The 27,057-nt window shown below is 43.4% G+C and overlaps 1 protein-coding gene across 4 annotated transcripts in view; it reads left to right on the top strand.

Annotated features, from left to right (window-relative positions):
• The window catches only part of LOC135914958 (methionine aminopeptidase 1), a 94,016-nt gene that overhangs the window by 37,761 nt on the left and 29,198 nt on the right, over positions 1-27,057 (top strand). For all 4 annotated transcript variants that reach the window (XM_065447893.1, XM_065447894.2, XM_065447891.2 and 1 more), the window contains 5 exons: positions 4,297-4,380; positions 13,928-13,995; positions 16,598-16,668; positions 25,106-25,237; positions 26,129-26,234. In XM_065447893.1, coding sequence (XP_065303965.1) covers positions 4,297-4,380; positions 13,928-13,995; positions 16,598-16,668; positions 25,106-25,237; positions 26,129-26,234 — 461 coding nt within the window. The remainder of the gene's footprint in view (positions 1-4,296; positions 4,381-13,927; positions 13,996-16,597; positions 16,669-25,105; positions 25,238-26,128; positions 26,235-27,057) is intronic.

The raw sequence follows: 27,057 nt of genomic DNA, 5'->3' as shown, positions 1-27,057 counted from the left end.
CAGAATGGTGCTTGCCCTGTGTCGTTCTCCCTCTTGTGGTCGTCTTAGTTGGCACTGTTCCTTCCTAATTCAAATACAGCAACATATTCAATCCCTAGGCATAAGCTATCTACTATCCATACCTTTAGAAATAATTGTTAATTGGCTACCTCCTTTTTAAAAATATGATAAACTTTGTCCTGTGTATATATTTAAATATATTGTGCATGTGCATGGTGTTTACAGTGGCAAGTTAAAACAATGTTGAAGTGAGAAAATATGGATGAGGCAGCGCCGCTGGTACTTCTAATGCGCTTGTTCTCCTATTGTAAGGATTTGCAGAAATAAAGCAAAGTATGAATTAAAATCCATGCACGTCCACGCCAACAATGATGCAGTAAGCTATTAGCCACAATAAGAATTTAAGCGACAAGGTCGAGGTAAGTCCTAAGAAGCCTCAAATGATGTGAGTGACAAAACTCTGGCAATGACAGGTTAGGTGGAGGGGCAGGGTAGGACTCGGCATCACCAGGGGGAGGGGGGGAGGTGGTCTGCGTAGTCGGCACCTTTGATTGACGTAGTATGTAGATCTTCCTTTAACTGGTGAGTTAATTTAATATCCCCTACCTTTTCAGAAGAACCATGTCATCTAATAACATGAATAGAATAAAGACATAAGCTTCTTTTTTACATTCTATGATTGCTGAACATAGATTGTAACATGGAATTTCTAATCATGCATCAGGTTTCTTGTTGCAATGTATAGCCCTATTTCCCAGTACAGTCGGCATCACCTTTGTGTAGAACATGGGAACGGCAGCCTCCGGGGCGCTCAGGAGACAGTCAGCCTCATCTAATGGTAGTTGCTGGGCCAAACGTGCCCAGCAGCTATCGTTGCTGGCTGCCCCTAGAGCACACCGGAGGCCGCCATTCCCGTGTTCTACATAAGGGCGATGCCAACTGTACATCCTGGGGCATTGCCTACTTCCAGGGCAACCAGAATTTAATGTTATGGCTGGGTGATATGTCGGAGCAAGAGCTGGAAAAAAGTATACAGGTATGGCATGAAGACTTGCCAAAAGTGACTTATAACCAGCATGTTTCTAAACACTTGCCAGTGGGGTCTATTTACCACAAGTCTTTCGCATAAACGCTTTTGGGAAGAACATACACAAGCCGACAATACCATACTGCCTAGAGCCATGGCAGTTTCCATGATCAAGCAGTGTTGCTTGTTGTTTTGCAGGTTTTTTTGGGTGACCTGTGTTACTGTAGTTTATGAAATTGATGTGTTGCAAGGAGAGCAGGTTGGGCTGCATCTAACGTACATGCACATGGTATGCATGTGCATGCACTATGTTAATGTGCGTATTCTTCTCAGAGCTGAAGACAGCTGAGGGATATAGTCACTACTCAAATTAGTTCTTATCCTAAATTAGTTCTTATTACCAACCGGTATGTTAAGAATGTGAAAAAGCTACGTTTTTAAAGCAAATCTTTCTGTGCATCTTTCTCGGGGTTTAGTGTTGGTACTTGTTTCCTCGCCAGATGTATTTGTGGATACATTAGATAGCTTGTTGCTGGCTTCTGTCTGGCCTAGTAGGCAACTTGAGTCACTGGGCATGTAGCCATTATTTGCCAATCCCCCAGAATGGACGTGCCACTGTGACTCAAGGGCTATGAAGCCTTAAATGTATTTAAGTAGATATGTGTCAAATTTTCCTTTGCCATAGACCTCTCATTAATGTTCTTCCCTCTACAAGCATCATACATTATCTTCGTACTCGTGATGCAGGCAGCTAACTGCTACAGGTGACGAGGCTGCACTCGTGTCATCTGCTGCTACTGCTGCCTCGTTAACTCAGACAAGCTTTGTGTCATTTACATTCCATCATTGACTTATATCTGCATGGTTTCTGTTTAAATACCACAGTTAGATGCTGAAGGCAGCATCTCCACGTGCACAGAGGAAGTAGCCATCTCCTCACGTACCCCGTCATAAAAACTGCTTTTCTTTGCCTGTGCACGGAGGTGAAGGTGTAACATTCTGTGGCAAAGTGGCATATTGATGCTATATCCTGGATTTTTGTGTCAACTCATGGGGATTCTAAATGCGCACAATGGTTACCTTTCCTCATCTGCGTTGACACGACAACTTCAGTAAAATGGGTGTCAAATTTCACGAAAGCCGATGGCGAGAATGTCATCATCATCATCATCAGCTTATTTTATGTCCACTGCAGGACGAAAGTCTCTCCCTGCAATCTGCGATTACCCCTTCCTGCACCAACCAATTCCAACTAACACCTGCGAATTTCCCAATTTCGTCGCACCACCTGGTCTTCTGCCTTCCTCTACTGCGCTTCCCTTCTCTTCATACCCATTCTGTAGCCTTAATGGTCCAACGGTTATCTAGCCTCTGCGGTACATAACCTGCCCAGTGCCATTTTTTTTTTCTCCTAATGTCAATAAATGTCAATTAGAATATCAGCTATACCCGTTTGCTCTCTGATCCAAACCACTCTCTTTGTGTCTCTCAAGGTTATGCCTAGCATTCTTCATTCCATCGCTTTTTGTGCAGTCCTTAACTTGTTCTCAAGTTTCTTTGTCAGTCTCCAAGTCTCTACCCCATATGTCAGCACCGGTAAAATGCACTGATTATACACCTTCCTTTTCAGTGATAATGGTAAGCTTCCAGTCAGGAGCTGACAATGTCTGCCGTATGCAATCCAACCCATTTTTATTCTTCTACGAATTTCCTTCTCGTGATCAGGGTGTTTCCTGGGATTAATCAACCTAGGTAAACGTACTCCTTCACAGACTCCAGAGGCTGACTGGTGATCCTGAACTCTTGTTCATTTGCCCGGTTATTCATCATTATCTTTATCTTCTGCATATTAATCTTCAACTCCACACTTACATTCTCTCTGTTAAAGTCCTCAATCATTTGTTGTAACTCGTCTGCATTGTTGCTAAATAGAACAATGTCATCGGCCAACCGAAGATTGCTGAGATATTCGCCATCAATCCTTACTCCTAAGCCTTACCAGTTTAATAGCTTGAATACTTCCAAGCATGCAGTGAATAGTATTCGAGAGATTGTGTCTCCCTGTCTGCCCCCTTTCTTTATAGGTATCTTCCTGCTTTGCTTGTGTACAATTAAGGTAGCTGTAGAACCTCTGTAGATGTTTTCCAGGGTATTTACGTAAGCTGTCTGTACTCCTTGATTACACAATGCCTCTATGACTGCTGGTATCTATACTGAATCAAATGCTTTTTCGTAATCTATGAAAGCCGTATAGAGAGGCTTATTGTACTCTGCGGATTTCTCGATAACCTGATTAATGACATGGATGTGACCCATTGTAGAGTATTCCTTCCTGAAACCTGCCCGTTCCCTTGGTTGACTGTAGTCCAGTGTTGCCCTTATTCTATTGGAGATGATCTTGGTGAATATTTTATATAATACTGGGAGTAAGCTATATTATTCAATTCTATAAGTAAACTATAATTTAAATATAAAGTAATTAGATCATTATAAAGTAAATATAATTTAAATATAGAGTAAAATATAATTTTTCAATTCTTTAACGTCTCCCTTTTTGTGGATTAGTATAATGTTTGTATTTTTCCAGTTTTCTGGGACCCTTGCAGTCGAAAGACTTTTCTTAGAGAATGTAACCACATCCATACAACCCCACATATCTGATTCTATATCTGGAATGACTATTTGGCGTAATCACTTCCAAAATAATTTTAAAATCTATTGATAGCAATGTGGAGTATAATGTACTTGGGGGAGAGGTCTCACGATGATTTATGTGTGTATGACAGGTTATACTGTTGTTGATGCCTTTGACGTCTTGGCAAACACCAAAAAAATGGCTTCAAATGCTGTCTTGGGGTCTTCAATCAAGGCTTAGGCTGGAGCAGGATTCAGGATATGGGAAATGTGTACACGCTATTGCAAAAAATAGTTGAGGCCAGCAGGCTTCCTGGCCTTTATATTTTTTGCACTAGGGTGTACAGTATAGCCCACATTTAAAGGAGACACCAAATCACTATTTTGGGAATGACAAGTCCGTTTTGACACAGAGGTTTCGGTAATAATCTTTTACTATTATAGATGTACCTCACACGCCACATCAAGCATTTTTCTTATGAGGTTCATGATTTGTTCAGGTTATGTTGGTTTCAATAATAATTAGGTGTTCCCTTTAACAGTTGACCGTAATGTATATCATCGGCAACACTGGCCAAGTGTCATGGACAGGTTTTGAATATAAGTGGCATTAAAGGTGCACATTCATTTTTCAGCTTGCCAGAGAAGTGCTGGATGTTGCACTTGGTGCCGCTGAGGTTGGGGTTACTACCGATGAGCTGGACAGGCTTGTGCATGAGGTAGGTGACCAGAAGGCAAAATCAGGCTCAAAAGATTGCAAGACACAGGTTCCATGTCAAATATGAATTTCTGCACTGCTTAGGCATGGCGCTTATAAATTCATTCATTACTGTGTAGGTCATAAAGAACTATTAGTGCTGATTAAAACATTAAATTCAAGGCTATCTGCCCAGGCCTTATGGGTATTCCGCTTTTTCGCAAATACCATGTCCCACCAACTTTTGTGGCAGACTGTGCAATATAAGTAGTGAGTTGTTTTGAAGCCTTCATGCTATACTTAACAGGAAGTCGGACAGTTTTCTTTTTCATATGCTTTTCACACCTTGCAAAGTAATTGCTCAAACTTTGCTTTTGCACAGGAATGGCATGACTTCTTGAATTACAATGCATTGAAGTTTATGAAGAATGCTGATGACAGATTGATGTGATGTTGCATTTAGTCTCAATGAATAGGCGTTCGACTTGGCGTCTTTAAGGGGGGAGGCTACACTTGAAATACAACTTTTTTATTTGTGGACAGATCTCAACGAAATTTTCACACATTGTGTATTTTAATATGCAGATTCTAAAAATATAATTAATTTTGCCATAGGATAAGTAGTTTCTGATATACTCCAAATGCATTGTATAAGCTGAGTCCTTTGTTTGGAGGAAAATTAGCTTCTAAACAGAAAACCCTAACACAATAATTTGAGTATAAAGACTATCTAGGATGTTCAGGGAGTGCCATAAGGTATTATTCAATGTTCTAGGCTAATCTGAGCAAGAGTTAGAGCTCATCAAAGTTTTGAGAAAAAAATGCCATCTTGACATGTCAAGCATGTGACCCATTTCAAAAACTTTTTGAGAAGAGTGCTGCTTTGAAAAGGTGCATACACAAAAGGTGCATTCTTTGGACTCTGTTCTTGCACTTACTCAGTAGCTATTGACCCAGTAATCATGCTAACGAGACTTGTTTGCTCCAGTGCGCAACAATTTTTGTTTAATTATATGTTCATATCTCACAGCCAGTCCCGGTTTCGATTTCGATGAGCACTTCTTGCCCCGTGATGTAAGAGGTATGCTTGTAAACAGCGAGGATCATACGAGCACGCAAACCTGTGACGCAAACTAGTGCACTGTCTACTATGCCATCTGTACTCCTGTTTCGTCTGCTAGTTTGGTGGGAAACCTGTGCATTGCTACACTACCGTAATGCTTCTTTGGGCAGAAGTCCACTACTCAGTATGATCCCAACACTAGATAGCTTTAGCCACATTTTAGCATTTTCGCCACTTTTTGACAGTTTGCAGTTTACTGATAACGAAAGAGGTGTATAGCAGGAATAACGCTGGTAGTGACATCTGGTGATGCAGTGTCTAACCAGAGAGCACTGTTGTGACTTCGGGGTGGAGGACGAAAGATGGACTCTTTCCGCAGACGAAGAAGAAACACAAAACTTTATACAATATTTACAGATAGTGAATGATAGATGATGATAGCTGTAAGAGTGCATCAGACCAACTGGGCGGCTGGAGGCGACTGTCTCCTTCACAATGGGCCGGTTCTCGCTTTAATCCCTTTAGCGACTCCTTGTCGGCAGGAACCAAGTGAGGCGGTTGATGACGTCACCCTTGTCAAATTCTTGATTCGTCGCGGAGAAGTGGGAGCTCTCGTCGCCTCGATTATAGGCACGTAGCATGGCAGCTTTTGTCGCCTCGATGATTAGCACGTGGTATGACACAACAGCACCCCCGCTGCCAGATAATAGATCCAGAAGTCGAGCTGTTCGATACGGCTCGACGTATCCGATGTGCTGATTGAGCGACGTCCTTGATAGGGTTAAGGAAATGGCTTTGCCGCCCTTTCATTCACTGGTCTTTCCTTTGCTTGGATCAGAGAAGGCTCATGGAGTGACCGAAAATCAACGCCAACCACTTCAAAAATCAACGCCAGACCAAACTCCATAAAAGCAAACACTCTGTGCTCTCAACCGACCATTACCGTTATTGTACTAAACACGAAACACGCATCCGATGAAGAGCCAGGGATGCAGGCCTCTACAAGTATTGCTCTCAAAGAAGACACATTCAAAGAGAATAAACAGCTAAAAAATAGATTGCAAAGCGATTCCTAACCGTCATTCGGGCAGGCAAGACACAGCCGAGGCGATTGAAGAAAGTTTGTATGTTTCCTTATCTCGCTCTGAGTGATATTCTGTCACTTGCCGTTGGATTTACCAACTTGCTGACATGCGTCGCATGACTGAACAAGTGTTTCAACCTCTTTACAGCATCCTGGCCAATAGAAATCTTGCGCTAGCCTAGCCTTTGTCTTCTTGATACCGAAATGAACCGCCCAAGCATTCCCATGTGCTAACTCTAAAAGCTGTGGTCGGTACTTTTCTGTCACGAGTAGTTGGTTGTATGTCCGACCTTTGGAATCCTGATATTTCCGGTACTTGAGGCCTGACCTAGTATAGAATGAGATGTTCTTTCGGGCCACTCCTTCATTTACATTATCCTGCAGCACAGTTAGCGAAGGGTCAGTTTTCTGTGCCACGATAAGCGCCTCTCGTTCAACCCTACTAAGCTGCTTCCAGCAAAAGGATGCGGGACTAAGCAGGGAACCTTTCACTTCAGTTTTCCCACCGTCACTGATCCGGTAATTGATCCGTCACAAGTCTGAGTCCTCTGCTTTTCATCAGCCATATCTCACGGCCTAGGCTGCCGCTGTGAGGACATTACATTGTCAGTATCTTAGTTTGATGATGAGCTTTCACGTTTTTTTGGAAGGGTGCGTGACCGTGATCACGTTAATGCCATGCAAGCGAGACTGGTAGAGAACGACTGGCCCTCCTTTTCTAAAAGCTGCTTCAGTTTGTTTGAAAAATGATATGAAAAGTGTTCGGGTGAACTTGGACTTACGGCTGCCTCCGTTTGCAGCCTTCCAAAAGCGCCCTCGAGGGTTACCCTGGCAACTGGCAAGCACGTGCTCTGCTCTTCTGCAACTTGTCTGATCCAGGCGCATTCCCCAGTATAGTCCCTGGGAGTAACACAGGACAGATGAGTAACATCCATGGTGGCGGCAGAATCGCGAAGTGCCCTGCACATTTTCCCGTTTACCACAACATCCTGCATATATGGCTCAAGCAGCCTCAGATTTTCGTCTGACTGGCTGATGCTGGCGAATGCGATTTGCTCCTTGCAATTTGAGGAAATATGGCCATCCTTTTTGCTACGGAAGCAGATAATTGGCCTCCGAGCCTCAAACGCGCGCTCTACGTTTGCCTTGGCTTTATCGACCCCAGCCGACTTGGCTGTCTCTGCTTGCCCTTTCCTCGCCACCTCAGCCTTAGTCGATACTCCTTTGCTGCACTTATCGCTCCTAGATGATTTCTTATTCGGCAAAATTGGGTTGCGAGGGGAAAACTGTTTTACAGCATAGTCCTTTTCTTTAGCCTGTCTTCCTGAATAGGTTTTGTTGGAAATTTTGGCGCATGTAATATTCCTCTGCGAGCTGCGCTGCCTTCTCTACGTCTACCTCTGGGAGTCTGTCCTGCAGCCAAAGTCTAACTTCCTCTGGAAGAACTCAGTAAAACTGCTCCAGTACTATGCATTCAAGCACCTTTTCGTGGTTGCCATACACTTCTGCACTTTTGATCCACTCTATTGAGTTAGACTTTAACTCGTGCGCGAACTCAATGCGCGACTCGCTACCCCTTCTTTCCTGTCTAAACCGTTGTCGAAATGCCTCAGCAGAAAGGTGGTATTTGCAAAGCGCAGCTTTGACCTTTCCATAGTTCTCGTAGCCTTCTTTAGACAAGCGCGCGAGAACTTCCGCGGCCTGTCCTGGTACAACTGAAAGAAGTTTTTGAGACCAAAGGCTTTCGTCCAGCCCTATCTTTTCACACATACGTTCAAAATTCACGAGAAAAAGTGTGATATCACTGCCTATCCTGTATGGTAGCATCGGATCCTGTATTCTCAGTTTAGGTGTATCATCTCCACTGGAAAGGGTACTTGAATGCGGCAAGCTGATTCAAATTTGCTCTATTTCCAGTTCTCTCATTTTAAGAGCATAATCTCGCTCTTCACGCCTTTCTTTCTCCTTGGCCTCCTAGCGCTTTTTTTTTTTATTTCTGCCTCGTCGCGCATTTTTTTCTCGCTTCTCCTCGGAAGAATTTCTCCCCATACCTCTTCGACTTCCTCCTCAGCTACCTCTTGTGCCCTCATAACATCCATAATGGCTTTCTTTCGCCTTGCCACGGCAACCGAAATGCCCATCTCCTGACAAGCATCAAGAAGGTCCTGTATCCTGAGCTTCTCCATCGCAATCTGACAGCTCATCTCCAATTTTGCCTCTAAATTAGCTTTGCTTCTGAAGCCGGAAATCTGTGCAAGGCCTGAAGGCGATAATCCAAATACATACACTGCTGTTCCATGCTGCAGGCAGTGTGAAGTGAGCATCAATTTCCCTCTCTAAGACAAAACCACTACAGTGAAACCTAGTTAAACCATAGTTGGCCGGAGCTCAGGAAAAGTGCGTACCAAATGGTAGTACTGTTTAACCGAAATAGCATGAGATCGACCACTTACCTGTCAAAAACGGAACTCAAGAGAGAGTGCAATGGAAGGGGGAAAAAACATGCAATATTGATTCACTTCGTGCGACAAAAGTGTTATTTTCATTTGATGCCGCGGCGGCCTAGCAGCGACGACAGCGGCCTCATACTTACTGAAGCTGCGAGGCAGCTTTTCAGCCAGCCCCGCTCTTCTCGGCAAACACTCGCATGGCAGATTCCTCGTTGGCGTAGCCTATTCTCCGTGCTTGTGCGCGGTAGCACTGCAGAAGTCGCGGTGTGCCTTTTTTATTGTGGGGTGCTGTTCTCGTCGCGATCATTGCATTCATGAGGCTGATGTAACGCGCAGCTTCTGCCACTGTCGGACGTGAATCGCCCATGCTGTCGCTTTCCGTGTCGTCCTCATCACTGTTGCTAGCCGACACTTCGGCAACAACAGAGGCAACAATGGCGAAAAGTCGAACCTCGTAGCCGACATCTCTTCGCGGTCGCAGCGGCGCTGCAGAGCAACTTCTTCGCATTCCAAATGCCACACACCGTAGTCAACAGCAGACCCCTGTCGCATGCCAGCGCCGACTTCTTCCTGTCACGTTCGATAGCACGAGCAATGTCTAATTTTTCTTCTATGCTGAGCACCCGGCGTCATTTTTATCTAAGCTTCGGCATGACGCGAGTCCTCACTTGTGCGATGCCACAACGCTCTCTAGCATGCCGCCGAAATGATGTTGACGTTGATGTGGCTTCACACGCAAACGTACAGGGCACTTGGAGGCCGTTGTTCCGATCTCTGAGGCATGTTGTTCCGCCGGGCCGCCCGATGGAGATGATGCACCGCCGTGTTTGCGCGACAAAAAGTGGAAACTCGACGTGTTAACAGATATGTACGCAATAACCTGGTATGGTTTTTGCGGATACAAAACACATTATGTTCAATGGCCGCTGAGTCAGGGATTTGACTTTACTACTTTTAAAACGAAACTATGGGTACGGTTTAACGAGGTTTTACTGTACAACCCTTTCAAAATATTTTAGCAGTTGTCCTTAGCATTTATGTGTGTGACAGAGGTCTGGAGATTCGAAAGGCAAACGTCGGGCACTCACCCTCCAAAGTAGCTGACGCTGATGGTCCTCATGGCTGCCGTTGAGTGGTGTAGCGGGCGCTATCTGGCTTCGAATCCCACAGCTTGCCATCCCCTTTTGTGACTTTGGGGTAGAGGACGAAAGACAGGCTCCTTCCGTAGACAAAGAAGAAACGAAAAACTTTATACAATATTTGCAGATAGTGGATGTTAGCGCACATATAGCTGTAAGAGCACATCAGACTGACTGGGCAGCTGGAGGCGACTCTCTCTCTTCACAATGGGCCGGTTCTCCCTTAAGTCCTCTTTGGCGACTCCTCATCAGTAGGAACCAGTCGGGCAGGTGCTGACATCACTCTTGTCAATTCTTGATTCGTCGTGGAGATAGCTGGGTGCTTCTTGAAGTCCCCTTCGTCGAATTCTTGATTCGTCGCGGAGAAGTGGGAGCTCCCGTCGCCTAGATAATATGTATGCACTATGGCAGCTCCTGTCGCCTCGATGATAAGTACGTGGTATGGTACAACAGCACGCAATACCACAACTTGTATAGTCTACCTAACTGCGGGTGTAAAGCGCTGGTAGCAGCATAATCATTAGCATAATGTACTTTTACGATAATCCCCTTCGACAACAGTACTGATAAAAAAAAGAAAAAAAAATTAATGCATTGTAGTCAGTCAAATTGTCACAAGATGTCGCCACCAGCTTTGCTACTGCTCACCACAGCACCAGTAACCTGGTAATTTGTAAATGGTAAGAAATTTGTATGTACAAATGCTTTGTGTGCAGTCAGTGCAAGACACCCAATGCAAAATGTGCTGAAACGTCTTTTGAACATTGAGACAAGTCAATAACATTGCACGTCACCGAAATCAATCGCCAAAACTCGTAACATAACATTGTTTACAAATAACACCTGCACTGTTGACTACATTGATAGGTGCGGCACTTTCCAATTTGTTGCTCGCAAAAACTTCCCAATCAAATTAAAATGTGTTCTAATCTGCCTTTGGCTATTGATACTTCACAGATGAAACCTATGAGCTCACAGCTATGTAATTATTTCGAGTTAGAATTTTTATGTCAGTACCCCGTTAACCAGAAAACACCACAGGAAGTTCTTGATTGTGCTGTGCTTTTTATGGCAGCTCTAAGGCACAAGGATAGCTTGTCTATGTTGTTTGTTTAAAGGCATATACAATTTTGTGAGGTATATGACATGTTAAGAGAGAAATTTTGCTTTCATTTTGCTTTGCCTAACCTGTGCACAAACTCGTCCATTTCTAATTGCTTTGAAATTGCAGTTTCTGTTCTAATATTTATCAGTACTTTTTTAGGCGCTTTGTAGATTCTTTGTGTATTGATATTAGACTTTGTAGTAGAGAGCTTTAGCTTGTCCGGCGTTCTGGCAAACACAGGCGGACTGGGCACTTTACCGGATGAGCAGGAGGTGTAAACATGATCGGCTTGACAGGTGTTGTCACCTCGTGGTGCAGAGTTGAACCACACAAACACAAAGCTAACATTGCATCAATCAAGTGTATTCTACTTCAGTGCTGATGTGAATTTTTGACAGCACTGAATCATGGCACAATTACGCCTCTGCAAAAATTTAGACCAGCAGCAAAAAAGAACACAATTGGTTACCACGGTAAGTAACAATGCGGTAGGGTAGCCAGCGGATTTTTCGGACTTCAAAATTTGGACTTGATGGATATTCCGGACTTCATAAATGCACCATCACGATTCCCGTAGAGCTAGTGTATTTTCTCAATCAATTTTTCGGCGAAGTCAGGCCCGAAAGTTAGATTTTCCAGACTAAATCACTCATTCTGAGCCACGCTACGTGATCTTGGAGGTCACCATGTTGTATTTCCCACTGGCTTGGCCAGGCTTAGCTTCCAGTGGTCCACTCATAGCCTCCAAAATTGGAAGGTGCATGCTCTCAATAGAGCATAGAGTTTCCTACAATATACTTGGGGGAACTCTGGCGCTGCAATCGTTCTACCATGAGAATGATGGGAAGTACATGGATTTGTTTGATCTTCATGCTTGTGGATTCAGACGTTCTTGCGGCTTTGTACATTACGCTATATTTCAAAGCAATATATACTCCTTTAAGAGCAGAAGACGCCGCGAGCATGCACAATCGCTACTAATTGCAACGATTCAGCTTGTTGAAGTGGCCAAATCGAACTGTGCCAAGCATCTCAAGGCATCTCGTGCCCACGATAAATTCATAAGGGCGTTTCACATCGCTTGTCGATGCATGCATCTGTGGCTTAATGGTTTCAATATCCGGCTTCTGTGCTAGAAGTCCTGTGTTCAAATCTTGCCATTGGACAATTTTAATAATGTTCATTTAATTACCTATTACACAGTACGTTGTTGAAAATGACGTGTTTGCAAAGCCCCGAGCCGCTTGAAGCCAGAAGGATGAAATTTAGGCAAATCCACGTACTTCCCATATTTCCCATGCTGGTACAACCGCTCCCATTGCAGTTCCCGTGCAAACTAGCGCCAGAGTTCACTCTAGTAATTATTGTATGAAACTCTATGCAATAGAGCGTGCAGCCATCCTTCTGTCTTGGAAATCATGCTCGCTTTTAGCTGACAAAACGCCCCTGGGGATGGCGCTCTTTTTTATTCTTTCTTTTTTTCGGTCAGCACTGTTGTCATATTCATATAAGGCGGGATCGTTTTTTTTTTTTTTAAGTTTAGGTTATTATTTTTCTTGTGGTGTGACCAAAGAGCAGGTGTGTCTCGGAGACATTCCATCTTTGTGTGTGTTTGTGCAGCTTCGCATTTCAGTGATCGGCGCCACCTCTTGTGCCTTCACAAGCGCCAAGTGGTGCGAAGTAACATGGCTAGTTTTTTCTATCACCATGGCGATCTCCACGGTGATGCTCTTGTCGACTGTATACGGAGACATCACTCTTGCACAAATCCAAGCAAATCTGATCACCTCCAAGGGTATGAGGCAGGACATTATTACATATTTTTTTTTTAAGTCACTCTAAGCCTAATAAATTTTATTTTTGGGGGTAGATGAGTTTTTTAGACTGTTCGATTCTTCAGACTATTTTTTCGACCCCGTGAGGTCCGGAAAATCGATAGGCGACTGATTAGCTCTTTGTTTGTCAGGTTGAGCTCTGTCCCACGAGGTGGCTGGGCACCACTCCGGCCGCTCACGTTTACGCCTATGCCCTTCCGGTTAAACGCCCAGTCTGTCTGTATTAACTGGTGCACTGGACAAGCTAAAACTCTCTAATAGCACAGCTTGCATTCTTTGCTCCGTTTTTGTGCTTGTTTTATGTCATGATGGGGTAATGCATGTAATAAATATGCACAGCTAGCAATGTGGTTGTGAATGCACCATGCTAGTCAAGTAAGCTTACCCTCCAGGTGTCAGTCTTATGCAACTCTTATTTAAAGTAATAATTCTATTCAATTCAGCTTGGTCACATCGTGGAGAGGTTGGCAGGCCCAGGCAAAAAGTAAAACAGTTCACTTCTCTGCCATGTGAGAATCACTGCAGGCAATCACTGCTTTGAGGTTCTTGCTGTGCAGTACACCTACATTTTCGGGAAATGAATAATTATAGAAAAATATTGCTAATTTTTACTACAAATTAAATGCAGGAGAGTCAAAAGCCTAATACAAAATCCTTGCTGATATAATTGCAAGTGTAACTTGCTTTCTTTGTTTTGTTTCACTACATTTGTGCACTTTGAAGGTACCTTCTTCACTGAACATCAACCAACCTGGTTTTCACTTATTGGAAGGTAACTAGTCTACATGTGTTGCCATAGAGGTTCTTGGCATATTGGAAACTGTTTTCAGTGCAATTTTTTACAAGTGTGTATTATCAAAGTGTTGCACTGCATTGTTTTTGCTTGGTTTCAGGCAAGCATCGAGCGTGACTGCTACCCATCTCCGCTTAACTATTACAAGTTTCCCAAGTCATGTTGCACGTAAGATGGTGCTTTTACATTTTGTGCAGTACCAGCCTGTATCCTCCTGTCGTACTCACGTCTTGGCTGTTTCACCTTCTGGTCATCCAGGATGTGAAACCTATTTTGCGAGGGAACCATGGGGGCATCACATGTCCAAGCAGGACGATTGTACAGCCACTGAACTTTTTAACAGTAGCGGCGTGTCAACACATCGTTATGAGGCAGGCGGAGTCACATTCAAGCGCATGCGAGTCACAGCGTCGTCTGTCAGGTTGTTCCACTCACTGCAACCATGTCTGCCCCGCAGCAAGGCACTGACACATTGATGTTGTAAAGGCATTGACATTTTTAAAGAATTGGGTCGGCTGTGTACCCCCCAGTCAGTGACAGCTCAAGGGTGCAAGAAAGGCTCCTGCCACAAAAGAGAGATGCATCTGCTTCGCATCCCACTGAACTTCTGTAAAATGTTTGCCTTTTGGAGTGCACAAGCTATCCTGCCAACATTAAAGATTTTATCGTAAAATGCCCAATTTTTTAAAACCTGCTTACGATTGCCGTATTGACACCCGTATTACCCAGGCGGGTTTTAGGTGGTCAAAGTAAATATTTAAATGTTTACAACAAATGAAACTGTGAACTCTGTTTCCTCATCTTTCTTTTTTTGTGCAGTTGCTTTTAGTGCCATTTCACAACGAATGAAGGCGCAAAAATGAAGGTGCAAAAATCATTGTCTTTTGCACTTAGATCCTGAAACATTGAAGAGTGCAATAAAGCTGTCCATTTTTATCTGCACCTCATCAAAAAACTTTTTTTTTTGCATACGTTGTTAGTGAGACAATATGCTTAGGACAGTTAAAAAAAAAATTATGTTCATTTCGAGAGGCAGCTCTCAAAAGTTCGGAGTTGAAAAACCTGCTCTGGGCCATTCGGCAAGCCGAAGATGCCGCCCGAGTCCAAGGATTCAAGCCGCCACCTGAGGCCACCACAACAAAAACTGCCAGATCATTCTTTTTAATAAAGTTTCTTCTTCTTCATTTCGACATTTAAAAATAAACCAATAGCTTTATTTACAGAATGGGCCTTTGTGAACATGCTGATGTGAAAGTAATTTGGGGATGACAATTTTGAGGCTGTCAAGTGTTGCAACTCGAAAACTATATTAGATAGCACTAAAGTGAATTCAGTTATGACATCAGCATGGCAAATCGCACCTGCATGCCAAATTTCATCAGTTTATTCCCATAATCTTTTTTTTTATGTTTGCGTTGCCACGTCCCCTCTTAAATGTGAAAACCTCATTTTACCTCTTCACTACGCCATTTATTATATGTACTTGTCATTGCCGCAAACGGTACAGACGCCATTGTTCCAAATCTGCCAAAAGGTGCAAAAATCATTCGATTCCAAAAACGTGGTCTTTGAGTGCCTACAGATTGCTGCCTTTATGTAGTAGCAGAAAACAAAAGGTCACAGTAAATGCGCCCTACCAACACTGACGAAATGCCTGCCATCTATGTTGTAGGACACAAAGACTGAATCAACACAGCTTTCGAGCCGCTGTAAAGGTGCTGACATTTATGCAAAAAAACAAAAATGAGTGAAATAACCACGGATTTCAAATACTGGCACTTCAGCCATCTATGTAGTAGAAGAAAAACTAAGTGGGCGGGCCGAGCTCGTCCAAATCACTTTGAAAACGGGATTATTGCTGTTTACAAGCTAAGCTCGTCGGGAAGCACAAGGGGATAAAGTCACTCGCCAAGTTTTTGGACCCATCAATTATATGAACCTGGACATGCAGCAGTGACACCAACATTTATAGGACCAATGTATAAAGGCAATCGAAATTTTGGCTGCCATTACGTACACGTACACACACACGTACACACTTACATACTCCGTACACTTAAACATTTTTTGCCACAATTATTTTGCTCCGACTAGAGAGCTGCCTGTCGACAGCGTCCCTACAGAACAAAGTGCGCGCATCTTTGATGAACCGTGAGTAGTGAAATAAGAGTTATAATATTTTAACATTTTTTTTCGGCCACGACTATTTTAAATTCAAAGGTTGGCAAGTCTGCACAAGCGCCCCAGTCCATGAAGAGAGCAGTGAACATGCCGTAGTCACACAACAAATGCACAAAAAGGTTGGCATGCATAAGTACAAAGAGCATGGTTCAAAGCATGCACACATGCACAAACATGCATAGAAAAAGAGAGACGGTAAAAAGTGGTGTTGAAAAGATGAGAGAGCGGTTAACCTGACCTTGTGTCCAAGAAACTAGTCTCACGTATGAGCACACATGTGCACACCCTTTTTTATGCAAGTGTGGTGCGCAAACCTTTGGCCAGCTGCTCTGCAAAAGATAAAGAACCTATTTGAGGCTAAGAGAGTGGTCACATCTACTTGACTGCCATATCACTAGTGCTGAAGGAAGTGCTATGTTTTGCATATTTTTCAGTGTTGGCATGCATATCAACACGTGCAGTTTTGTCCTTAAGCTTTCTTTCAGAGTGTGCATTGTGCTTATCGTTCTTTTCAAAGGCCTGTTCTTCCTTTTCTTGGAGAGGACATTGAAATGCCTGTGTGACTATACATTGTATTCCATTTGTTCAGGTCTGTGAATGAAGTGATCTGCCATGGGATCCCCGACATGCGGCCTCTTCAAGATGGTGACCTTTTGAATGGTGAGGGAGAGGTAATCTTCTGTTGGGCTGCATTCTGAACCAATGCAAGTTTGCGTTTGTCTAAAATGAAGCTCCACAAGTGATGTTGCGCAGTTGTTGCTTCCTTTCATCGGCAGAAATGTTGTGTACAGTCGAACCCACTTATAGCAATGCCGGTTTTTACACTATATCGGTTATAACAATGAGAAGCTGCTGCACCATCAACCTTTCAATGTTTTCTATGGAGAAATAACCCGCTTACTACAATGCCCCGATGCCGCATTATCGGTTATAACGAAGTCTGACTGCTGGGTGTCCGAGCCGAAAGGTAGTGAAATGCGAAATCCTGGAATAGAAAAAAAGAAAACGAGAAATTCGAGCCTCTGCATGATGGGCCACCACTTCAACAACCACTGCGCGCTCATTTTCCTGCCATATCCGTGCACCTCTCTCTCAACACCCTTCCACCCCTCCAAACACGAATGGGCTGCGCCCATCGCTCTCGGCTGGCCCACCCTCTGAAACACGAATGGACTGCACCAACTGCGCTGCTCGCAGATTGCTCTACTATAACTTACAGCACACACTAAAAACACGGGCAAAGAAGAGTCTCTCTTCTTCGTCCGTGTTTTTAGTGCGCACTGTAAGTAGTAATAATGCAGATGTGCCGACTCGCTGGCTTCTCATTCAGCGCAGTTTTGCAAACAGCTTAATCGCTCGCGTTCGTCTTTGTTGGATGCTTCGAAATTGTTCCTGGTTTCTCAGCCTCGTTTGACTACTCTTAAACAAATGTACACCCTTCGGGCTGTATATTTGCCACACAGCAATAATCGTCATCTGTTTTGCTTGCATTTCCTTTCTTGAAAACGTTGCACTCGCTACTTTTTTGTCGAGAATATGCTGTCATGCTGATGACGTGCATGCCATTCATGATTTGGAAGTACCAGGCTCGCGGCGTTAAAGAAAGGAAATGTGGACAGGACAGATGACGATTATCGTTGTGTGGCAAGATACGACCCAAAAGGTGTAATTTTGCTTAAGAGTGGAGCTGCCGAAACGGAAGATGGCTGATGCGCCTGCTGATCATTGGTAATGCACGACGTTGCCGGTGAAAAGGAAGCTCACAGCTATAGATTTGGAAACTAAGTGCTTCTAACCGACGATGCGATCGTCGTGGATGTGCTTGCATTGGATAGCGACGACGGCAGCGATGACGCGGTCGGCCAAGCTGCCTCAACGTCGTCCACACAGGAGGCCCTGCAGATCATTCAGTTCCTCCGGGGCTTAGTTTTCGCGAGGAACCTTCCGCTGCATGACGTGGAGCACCTCGATGCCTTGGAGAAGGATGTTGGCAAGCTTCGGGTAAAGCTTGCAAGGCTGACGGACATAAGGTTTTCTCGTGCAAGCCTGTGTGAGAAGTAAATGGCGAGATGCTTATGGCGATCTTGCCTCATTCTTCTGGATTTCTCAAGCTGACAGGCTGCCACAGCAGCCTTATCGCAATATTTAAAGGACCCCCTTTGGGGCCACCAAAGCAATAGCTCGGTGGTCCTCTCATATCGCTTGCCACCTGTGACCCCTCTTTGCAGTTGTTATAGCAATGCCATTTAACGCCGACAGCCGCAGCTTGTTGGACGCAATCAGAGCACCCAGGAAGCAGTTATGAAGACAATCAGCAGCCGGACGGAGGAAGGTAGTGGAGAGGGGCACTAGGGCCTCCCCACCATTATAGTTTTCTCATCCTGTTTGCCATTCCCCCATCATGATTTTTTCATGCAACTCAGTTATAACAATGGAACTTTCGTGGCACTTGAATATTGTTAGAAGTGGGTTCGACTGTACAAAAAATTTCTTCTTTGCCTTGGCTTCATAATATAGCTTTCTAGGTGACTGCCTTGAGGTTAAATATTAAATTAGATGGAAGCATTTCCTGTGTGGCATAAGACTGCAGAAAGTCATCCTAGCAATTGTGTTCATTATAGCATTAGTAGCCGAGCTCAGAGTGAGCATTAGCTACGGCCACTTATCCGATGCCTTTTTACAATATTTATTTGAATACAGTCAAACCTCAATATAATGAACATTAATATTCTGAAGTACCGTATTCACTTGAATCGAATGTGCACTTTTTCTGATAAAACGGGACCAAAAATTGCGTGCACGTTAGAATCGAGTAAGACCCTAAATCTGCATTACCATATTGCTATCGGCATTTCAAAATGGCCGCTTTGTACACACTTTGTGCCTAGCTGCGATCGCTTCCTCCATATGCTGTAGTATGTGTGCTTAGTTTAGTGCACTGTCCATCTCCCGGTTTTATATGTTTGCTCTGTCATCGTGGGAGTGCCAACTGTGAAGACACGTAATGCCGCAATTAAACGGAAAGTGATCATGCATGCAGAGATGGACGGAAATCTGGCAGCATCACGGGCATTCGGAGTTTCCTAAACTTGCTTGCGGCACTGGCACAAACAGAAGAGGCATTCTACTCTGGTATTCATATAGGAGGTTGTGGCCAAGAACTGCACCAGGGTGACCAATCCTGCTGCGGTGAAGGAGTGCATTGCCGGTTCTGGTCACTGGGGTCAGGTCGCACTCCAGGCCTGTTGATGCAATCTTATCAACTCGCAGATTTTTAAAAAATTTCTTATTATTTTTTTAATCCGGTAAAAAATTCTGCGGCATCGGGATTTGAACCACGATCCTTTTGCATGCGAGGCGGATGCTCTACCTCTACGCCATCGCCTGCATCCTACCTCCTATATGAATACAACAATCAAACCCCGGCCCTCAGCCCCCAGCAGCTGCAAAGCAACTGACCACGGTGGCGGTCAGACCTGTGACGCAGCAGAGCGTGCTAAGAATCTCCGGATCCGGACAGGCCGCCATTGGATTCTGAACCTGGCAACGTTTAACGCTAGAACGTTAATCCAGTGAGGCGAGTCTAGCAGTGCTATTAGAGGAATTAGCGGGCATTAAATTGGATATAATAGTGCTCAGCGAGCTTAGGAGGACAAATGAAGCATATACAGTGCTAAAAACCGGGCACGTCCTGTGCTACCAGGGCTTAACGGAGAGATGAGAACTAGGAGTCGGATTCTTAATTAAAAAGGATATAGCTGGTAACATACAGGAATTCTATAGCATTAACGAGAGGGTAGCAGGTCTTGCTGTGAAACTTAATAAGAGATACAAATTGAAGGTCGTACAGGTCTACGTGCCTACATCCAGTCATTATGACAAGGAAGCCGATAGCTTCTATGAAGATGTGGAATTGGCGATGGGTAAAGCCAAAATTAAATACACTATACTGATGGGCGACTTCAATGCCAAGATAGGCAAGAAGCAGGCTGGAGAAGAGTCGGTGGGGGAATATGGCATAGGCTCTAGGAATAGCAGGGGAGAGTTATTAGTAGAGTTTGCAGAACAGAGTAATTTGCGGATAATGAATACCTTCGTCTGCAAGCGGGATAACCAAAGATGGACGTGGAGGAGCCCGAATGGCGAGACTAGAAATGAAATAGATTTCATACTCTGCGCTAACCCTGGCATCATACAAGATGTGGACGTGCTCGGCAAGGTGCGCTGCAGTGACCATAGGATGGTAAGATCTCCAATTAGCCTAGACTTGAGGAGGGAACGGAAGAAACTGGTACATAAGAAGCCATTCAATGAGTTAGCGGTAAGAGAAAAACTAGAGGAATTCCAGATCAAGCTACAGAACAGGTATTCGGCTTTAACACTAGAAGAGGACCTTAGTGTTAAAGCAATGAACAACAATCTTATGGGCATCATTTAGGAGTGTGCAATAGAAGCCGGTGGTACCTTCGTTAGACAGTATACCGGTAATCTATCGCAGGAGACAAAAGATCTGATTAAGAAACGCCAATGTATGAAAGTCTCTAACCCTACAGCTAGAATAGAACTAGCAGAACTTTCCAAATTAATCAACAAGTGTAAGATAGCTTACATAAGGAAGTATAATATGGATAGAATTGAGCATGCTCTCGGGAACGGAGGAAGCCTAAAAGCAGTGAAGAAGAAACTAGGAATAGGCAAGAATCAGATGTATCCTTTAAGAGGCAAAGCCGGCATTATCATTACTAATATCAGTAATATAGTTCAAGTGGCTGAGGAGTTATATAGAGATTTATCCAGTACCAGTGGCACCCACAACGATAATGGAAGAGGGAATAGTCTAGAGGAATTTGACATCCCACAAGTAATGCTGGAAGAAGTAAAGAAAGCCTTGGGAGCTAAGCAAAGGGGGAAGGCAGCAGGGGAGGATCAGGTAACAGCGGATTTGTTGAAGAATGGTGGGCAGATTGTTCTAGAAAATCTGGCCATCCTGTTTACACATTGCCTCATGATCTCGAGCGTACTGGAATCTTGGAAGAACGCTAACATAACCCTAATCCATAAGAAAGGGGATGCCAAAGACTTGAAAAATTATAGACCGATCAGCTTACTGTCCGTTGCCTACAAAGTAATCGCAAATACAATCAGGAACACCTGAGGCTTCTGTCAACCAAAGGACCAGGCAGGATTCCGTAAAGGCTGCTCAACATTAGACGATATTCACACTATCAATCAGGTGATAGAGAAATGTGTGCGATATAACCAACCCTTATATATAACTTTCATTGATTACGAGAGAATGTTTCATTCAGTCGAAACCTTGGCAGTCATGCAGGCATTACGGAATCAGGGTGTAGACGAGCCTTATGTAAAAATACTGAAAGATATCTACCGCGGCTCCGCAGCCACCGTAGTTCTCCATCAAGAAAGCAACAAAATCCCAATAAAGAAGGGCGTCAGGCAGGAAGATACGATCTCTACAATTCTATTCGCAGTGTGTTTACAGGAGGTATTCAGAGACTAGGATTGGGAAAAATTGGGGATCAAGAGTTAATGGAGACTACCTGAGTAACTTGCGATTCGCTGATGATATTGCCTTGCTTAGTAACTCAGGGGACCAATGGCAATGCATGCTCACTGACCTGGACAGGCAAAGCCAAAGGGTGGGTCTAAAAATTAATCTGCAGAAAACTAGAGTAATGTTTAACAGTCTCGGAAGAGAACAGCAGTTTACGATAGGTAGCGAGGCACTGGAAGTGGTAAGGGAATACATCTACTTAGGGCAGATGGTGACCGCGGATCCAGATCATGAGACTGAAGTAATTGGAAGAAAAAGAATGGGCTGGGGTGCGTTTGGCAGGCATTCTCAGATCATAAACAGCAGGTTGCCATTATCCCTCAAGAGAGAAGTGTATAACAGCTGTGTCTTACCAGTACTCACCTACACGGCAGAAACCTGGAGGCTTACGAAAAGAATTTTACTTAAATTGAGGACGACGCAATGAGCTATGGAAAGAAGAATAATGGGTGTAATCTTAAAGGGAGAAGAAGAGAGCAGATTGGGTCAGGGAACAAACACGAGTTAATGACATTTTGGTTAAAATCAAGAAAAAAAAATGGGCATGGGCAGAGCATGTAATGAGGAGGGAAGATAACCGATGCTCATTGAGGGTTATGGACTGGATTCCAAGAGAAGGGAAGCGTAGCAAGAGGCGGCAGAAAGTTAGGTGGGCGGATGAGGTTAAGAAGTTTGCAGGGACAACATGGCCACAATTCACATGACCGGGGTAGTTGGAGAAGTATGGGAGAGGCTTTTGCCCTGCAAGCTAAAACAGCATTGTACGTGCTGTCTTAGTAGAAAATGAACCATTGTGACAGAGGGTATGGTGCTTACCAGGCGCGTTGGGCGGTAGCCAGGCTGATGACTCTGGTAGCTTATGCGTATGTCATGACTGCATGGCCCCTATCTCGAAATCGATCTGCAATGGAGACAAGAGTCTAGCCATTTAGGCGCACCGCACTACATTCTCATCGCTTAGTTCACCTTGAAGCGAGAGGCTGCAGAAAGGTCAATTCGCTTGCTCCTGCTACAGGTTTTCCTTACTCCAGTGTTTTGATAATAGTTTCCGTGGTCACTGAGCGAGACCTTTTCATGTTTGCTTGTGCACACGTGATGCCATGCTTGTTAATTTAGCAAGCGAATGTTTAAAAGTTTATACTGCCAATAAAACTACTCTCCTTACATTTCGTATAGCTGTCTACTAATATGCTATCACAATCGATGCTTCGCCTTTCAGGTGAAACTGCGAGTTGTTCTGTTTATCGCAACTTTAGTGTATTGGGAGTAAATCTTTGTTTTTCCAAGTGAGTGAAAGTTGTATTTCTGTATGAAAGAATCAGGTGCGCGGTAAAGGACCTTCTTTTCTTTTCTTTTCTTTTTTATTTATTTATTTATTTATTTATTTATTTATTTATTTATTTATTTGTCAGGGCAAGCGTTACAATCAAGTTTGTGTGTGTGTCACGAAAACTGCGTGCGCATTGTAATCGAGTAAATATGGTAACCTAGAATTTGGTTGCTCATGCTTTGTTTAAGTAGAGTATTCTTCTGCTGTAATGTAACCGAAAATGTGAGATTCAACATGGTGCTGGTTATAAAGAAGCACAATCGTGTTTGCATGTGGCTCAGTAATTATATTTTGGTTGCAGAAATGTCAAATGCAGTTGCTGACAAATTATTTAAGTAGGCTCCTTATTTTTCTGACCAGCGTAATTGGACTTCCCCACAGCACTGCCACCTTTCCCTAAAAGCAATGTATAATGCGAACCAAAATTTCACATGCTTCCTGAAAAAAGAAATTAAAACCTTCATAAAACTTTTTGAAAAACAGATAAGATGAGTGGTACATAGAGAAACAATTACAGTAGAACCTTGGTGATGTGAATTGATACGAATTTTGGGATTATATGAATTTTCCAAAAGTCTGTTAGCTTACAACGTGCAGCATTTCTAATCTCGTGATCACTTTTTGTGCTGTGGTGGATGATACGAGCATTGGAGCCACCATTTGCTCCCTGGTAGCACCAGACACATGCAGTCCTATGGCCAGCGGAGTGGTCAAGCCGATGTGCCAAACTCATTTCTGTTGCCAGGGCAGCCTACATCGCTCCGCCTTGACTCCGACCCCCCTCACCCCCCCACCCCTGTGCCTGTGTGTGTGTGTGCCTGTCTGTCCGTCCAAAAAAAGGCTTTTGCATTGTTAGTATCACGCAACTTGTCGGACGTTTTCAAAAACCTCGTAACTTTATCAGAAGCTAGAAATCGCACACAACCCAGTCTTGCTGCCTCGGCAAAATTGGCGGCATTTTCTCCCGTGGGTAGCTTTACCTCTGTATTCCGCACCTTCTGCCGTCTTAAGGGGCCCGAAAACACTTTGATACTTTTTTACTTTTTCAGCTGTTGGATTGCATTTATGAGTAGCCTCACCTCCGCAAAGAAGAGTAAACAGATTCCCGTCTTATGCAAATCATGTCCTTATCACCATTGGGCAGCAGCCAGGACACAGCAACGAAATAAAGTCGAGATAACACAACAGATCTTGAAATGTCAGCCTCGGAACCTGCAAAGTGCGAAGCTCGCTGCTGCCAAAATGTGCTTGAAACAAGTGAGCCAGTGATTCAAATTTACGTCAGCCATTAGGAGCTGTCTCTGGGCCCCACGTGACTGCACTAATGAATCACGACACTAGTTTTGCCTTTTCGCACTTGGTCTTGTTGTTTTTATTTCTGCATGGAGAAATATAGTGCTGAGGCCATCTCCGATCTCTCGTGTTCACGGCAATACCAAGATTGCAGCGCTGTGGCAATGGAAAGCCGTGTACATGCAATCATCGGTGTAATAGCGCCTGTTGGAGCTCGATTATTTCCTGATTTTGAAGATGACACACTAAAAAAACTGCACTTTTCTCAAATTCTGCTGCGCATTTCTTCCAAATATTTTGCCAAGAGATAAAGGGAGGTTTTAGGATTCTGGAAAAAATTAATTTAAAAATGAAATTTTGAGCAAGTCGACCATTTCATTGTCGCATCCCCCTGTATTTGCAGATTTCTTTACTTTTTGGGCGATGCGAATTTCGGGTGATACAAATTTTTCTTTTGGCCCAAGAGATTCATACTATTTAAATTCTGCTGCATTGAGGAACAAGATAAAGGACACAGTGTGCATGGTCAGTGTGCAAGCAATGTCATGCACATTGTTCAGTGCAGATCCTTTGTGTTATTGACATGTATAATACATTAACAAAACCACTTGCGTCTGCCTAATGCATTTTCTTTCTTCATAGTGAAATTCTCATTTTCTCTGCCCGCTTTTCCGGGTGTGTTAACTAGTATTTTTGTTGCCTTCAAATGCAAGTATGTGATGGAATGAAAACTGCAATAAGCGCTCAGTCCTGTGCTCTTTACTCATTCATGCTGTGTCGCGCTGTTTCTGTTTATTGCAGTAAGTGTTGTTCACTTGTGTATTGGTGTTGGTATGCGTCACCTTTGACCACATGCGAGAACTCACATGCCCTTTCTTCCATTTCAACTGTGCTTGCAGTGGACATAACAGTGTACCACCGGGGCTTCCACGGGGATTTGAATGAAACAGTGTTCATCGGCAATGTGGATGAGAGCGGCCGCAAGCTGGTTCAGGTTACCTATGAGTGCCTCAGCAAAGCTATTGAAGCAGGTATTTAGCTCTTGTATGTCACACACTGCTTGCTCACATTCAAGGATAAACTTGCCATCTGGCTGAAATCTGTGCGGAGTGGGCTGCATCATCAGCACCACAGTTCGTGCAGTTATGTAAATCTGCTGTAGATGTGCTTGGACATAGTGAGACTGTTTGTTGTTGCCTTGTCCAGGCACTTTAAATTACTTTTTTATTTTCTTAAACAATTTTAATGAAATATGCGCAGTTAATGTATTTTTACCAGCTGACTTCAGAAATGCAATAATTTTTTTCCTATGATAAATATTTTTTATGATATCTGAAAGAGGGTGTTCTTTGTTTAAGGCCTAATGAGTTAATTAACAGCAACTTGCACTGTAACATACAGCACACTGAATGGATTCTGACTGTTCATTGTGTCGTAAGCTATAAATAATTGTTTTAGGCCATTTTTGAGCGGAGTTATATGTTGTCAAACTTAGTTATAAAAAATGCCCGCATTGATAATAGAAATATATGAAGTTGGGCATTTGTTATGACTAAGTTTGACAACCTATATCTTCGCTTCGAAATGTCCTAAAACAATGATTTATAGCTTATGACACACTATGAACATAGTGTGTCAACATGAACATCATGAACATGAACATCAAGTTCAAAGCTTTCGTGTGTCTCAGAAATGCCAGCAACATTCAGGTGTATCCGTACTTTGGTGGGCATCTTAGTGTAGTGGGCATACGAAAGCTGACTGGGTTTTTCAATGCCTGAAAGTTAGGGATTCCCTGCTCTGGCATTCGTACTTTTTAAAGTTGAAAGGCTTGTGTTACTCATGTTAACTGTTGGTGTTTCATTATTTTCACTCGGCTTTTGTCATGTTAACTAGAAAATGGTCATTATTTTTAAATGCAGTTCAACCAGGCATGCGGTACCGGGAGATTGGCAATATCATCCAGAAGCATGCCCAGTCTCATGGCTTTTCGGTTGTGCGCAGTTATTGTGGTCATGGCATTCACAGGTAAAAAGGCAGCTCTTCTTGTAGTGAAGGCTAACTTGCAAGTTTAAACCTCTTCCCCCTTTTTTCTATCTTAAACCTACAGCTTGCGCATTGCAGCAATGCAAAAACAAATGTGAAATATGATACGTTGGAATATAGCACATTCAAACCTCAGTATAATTAGGATTAAAAATTTTCTTATAAGAAAACATTTTAAAAAGTACACCTTACTTAAAAGAATGTTGCCCCAAATTGGGTTTTGACTGAAATGGATCGGTGAAAATTTGATGCATCTGTTTTAGACATAAAATTCTGTTGCAGTTCTTTACACATCTGGCAAGGTGCGGCTTGGGAATGGCCTCATTGTGTGGATTGTGTGTTATCTTTTTATGCAATATTTTAGTATTATACAGTAAAACCCCCATTGATATGTTGCTTGCTCTTGTGTTTTCCTGACTGCTATGTCATGTTCTTATTATGTTCCCTTTGGATAAGTTGCCAGTCTGTAATATTCCCACATCTTACATTGGTTTTGAATGCGGCGGTCACGTAAATTTAGTGGTGCAGCCAGCCAGCACGTTGCAAGAAGGCTCGTTTATAGTAAACAAAATTTGCAATAAGCGATTGAAGGTGCACTAACCAGGTGCTGCACAAGCATATCAAAAGAAAATGGGAACCATGCACACTAGGCCATATCCACCAAGCACAGGACTACATTTATTTTGGGGCTGGCAAGGGTCTTATGTGCATCTCACAATCACCATTTCTTTTTAGTATGCTTTGCCACAATATAGCCGTGTTGTGCGGTGAAGCATATCAAAAGTTGAAAGGTGCACTGTTTTGC

This window comes from Dermacentor albipictus, unplaced genomic scaffold (genome assembly GCF_038994185.2).
Source record: "Dermacentor albipictus isolate Rhodes 1998 colony unplaced genomic scaffold, USDA_Dalb.pri_finalv2 scaffold_11, whole genome shotgun sequence".
Lineage (NCBI taxonomy): Eukaryota > Metazoa > Arthropoda > Arachnida > Ixodida > Ixodidae > Dermacentor > Dermacentor albipictus.
This window is presented reverse-complemented; position numbering and strand designations above follow the sequence as displayed.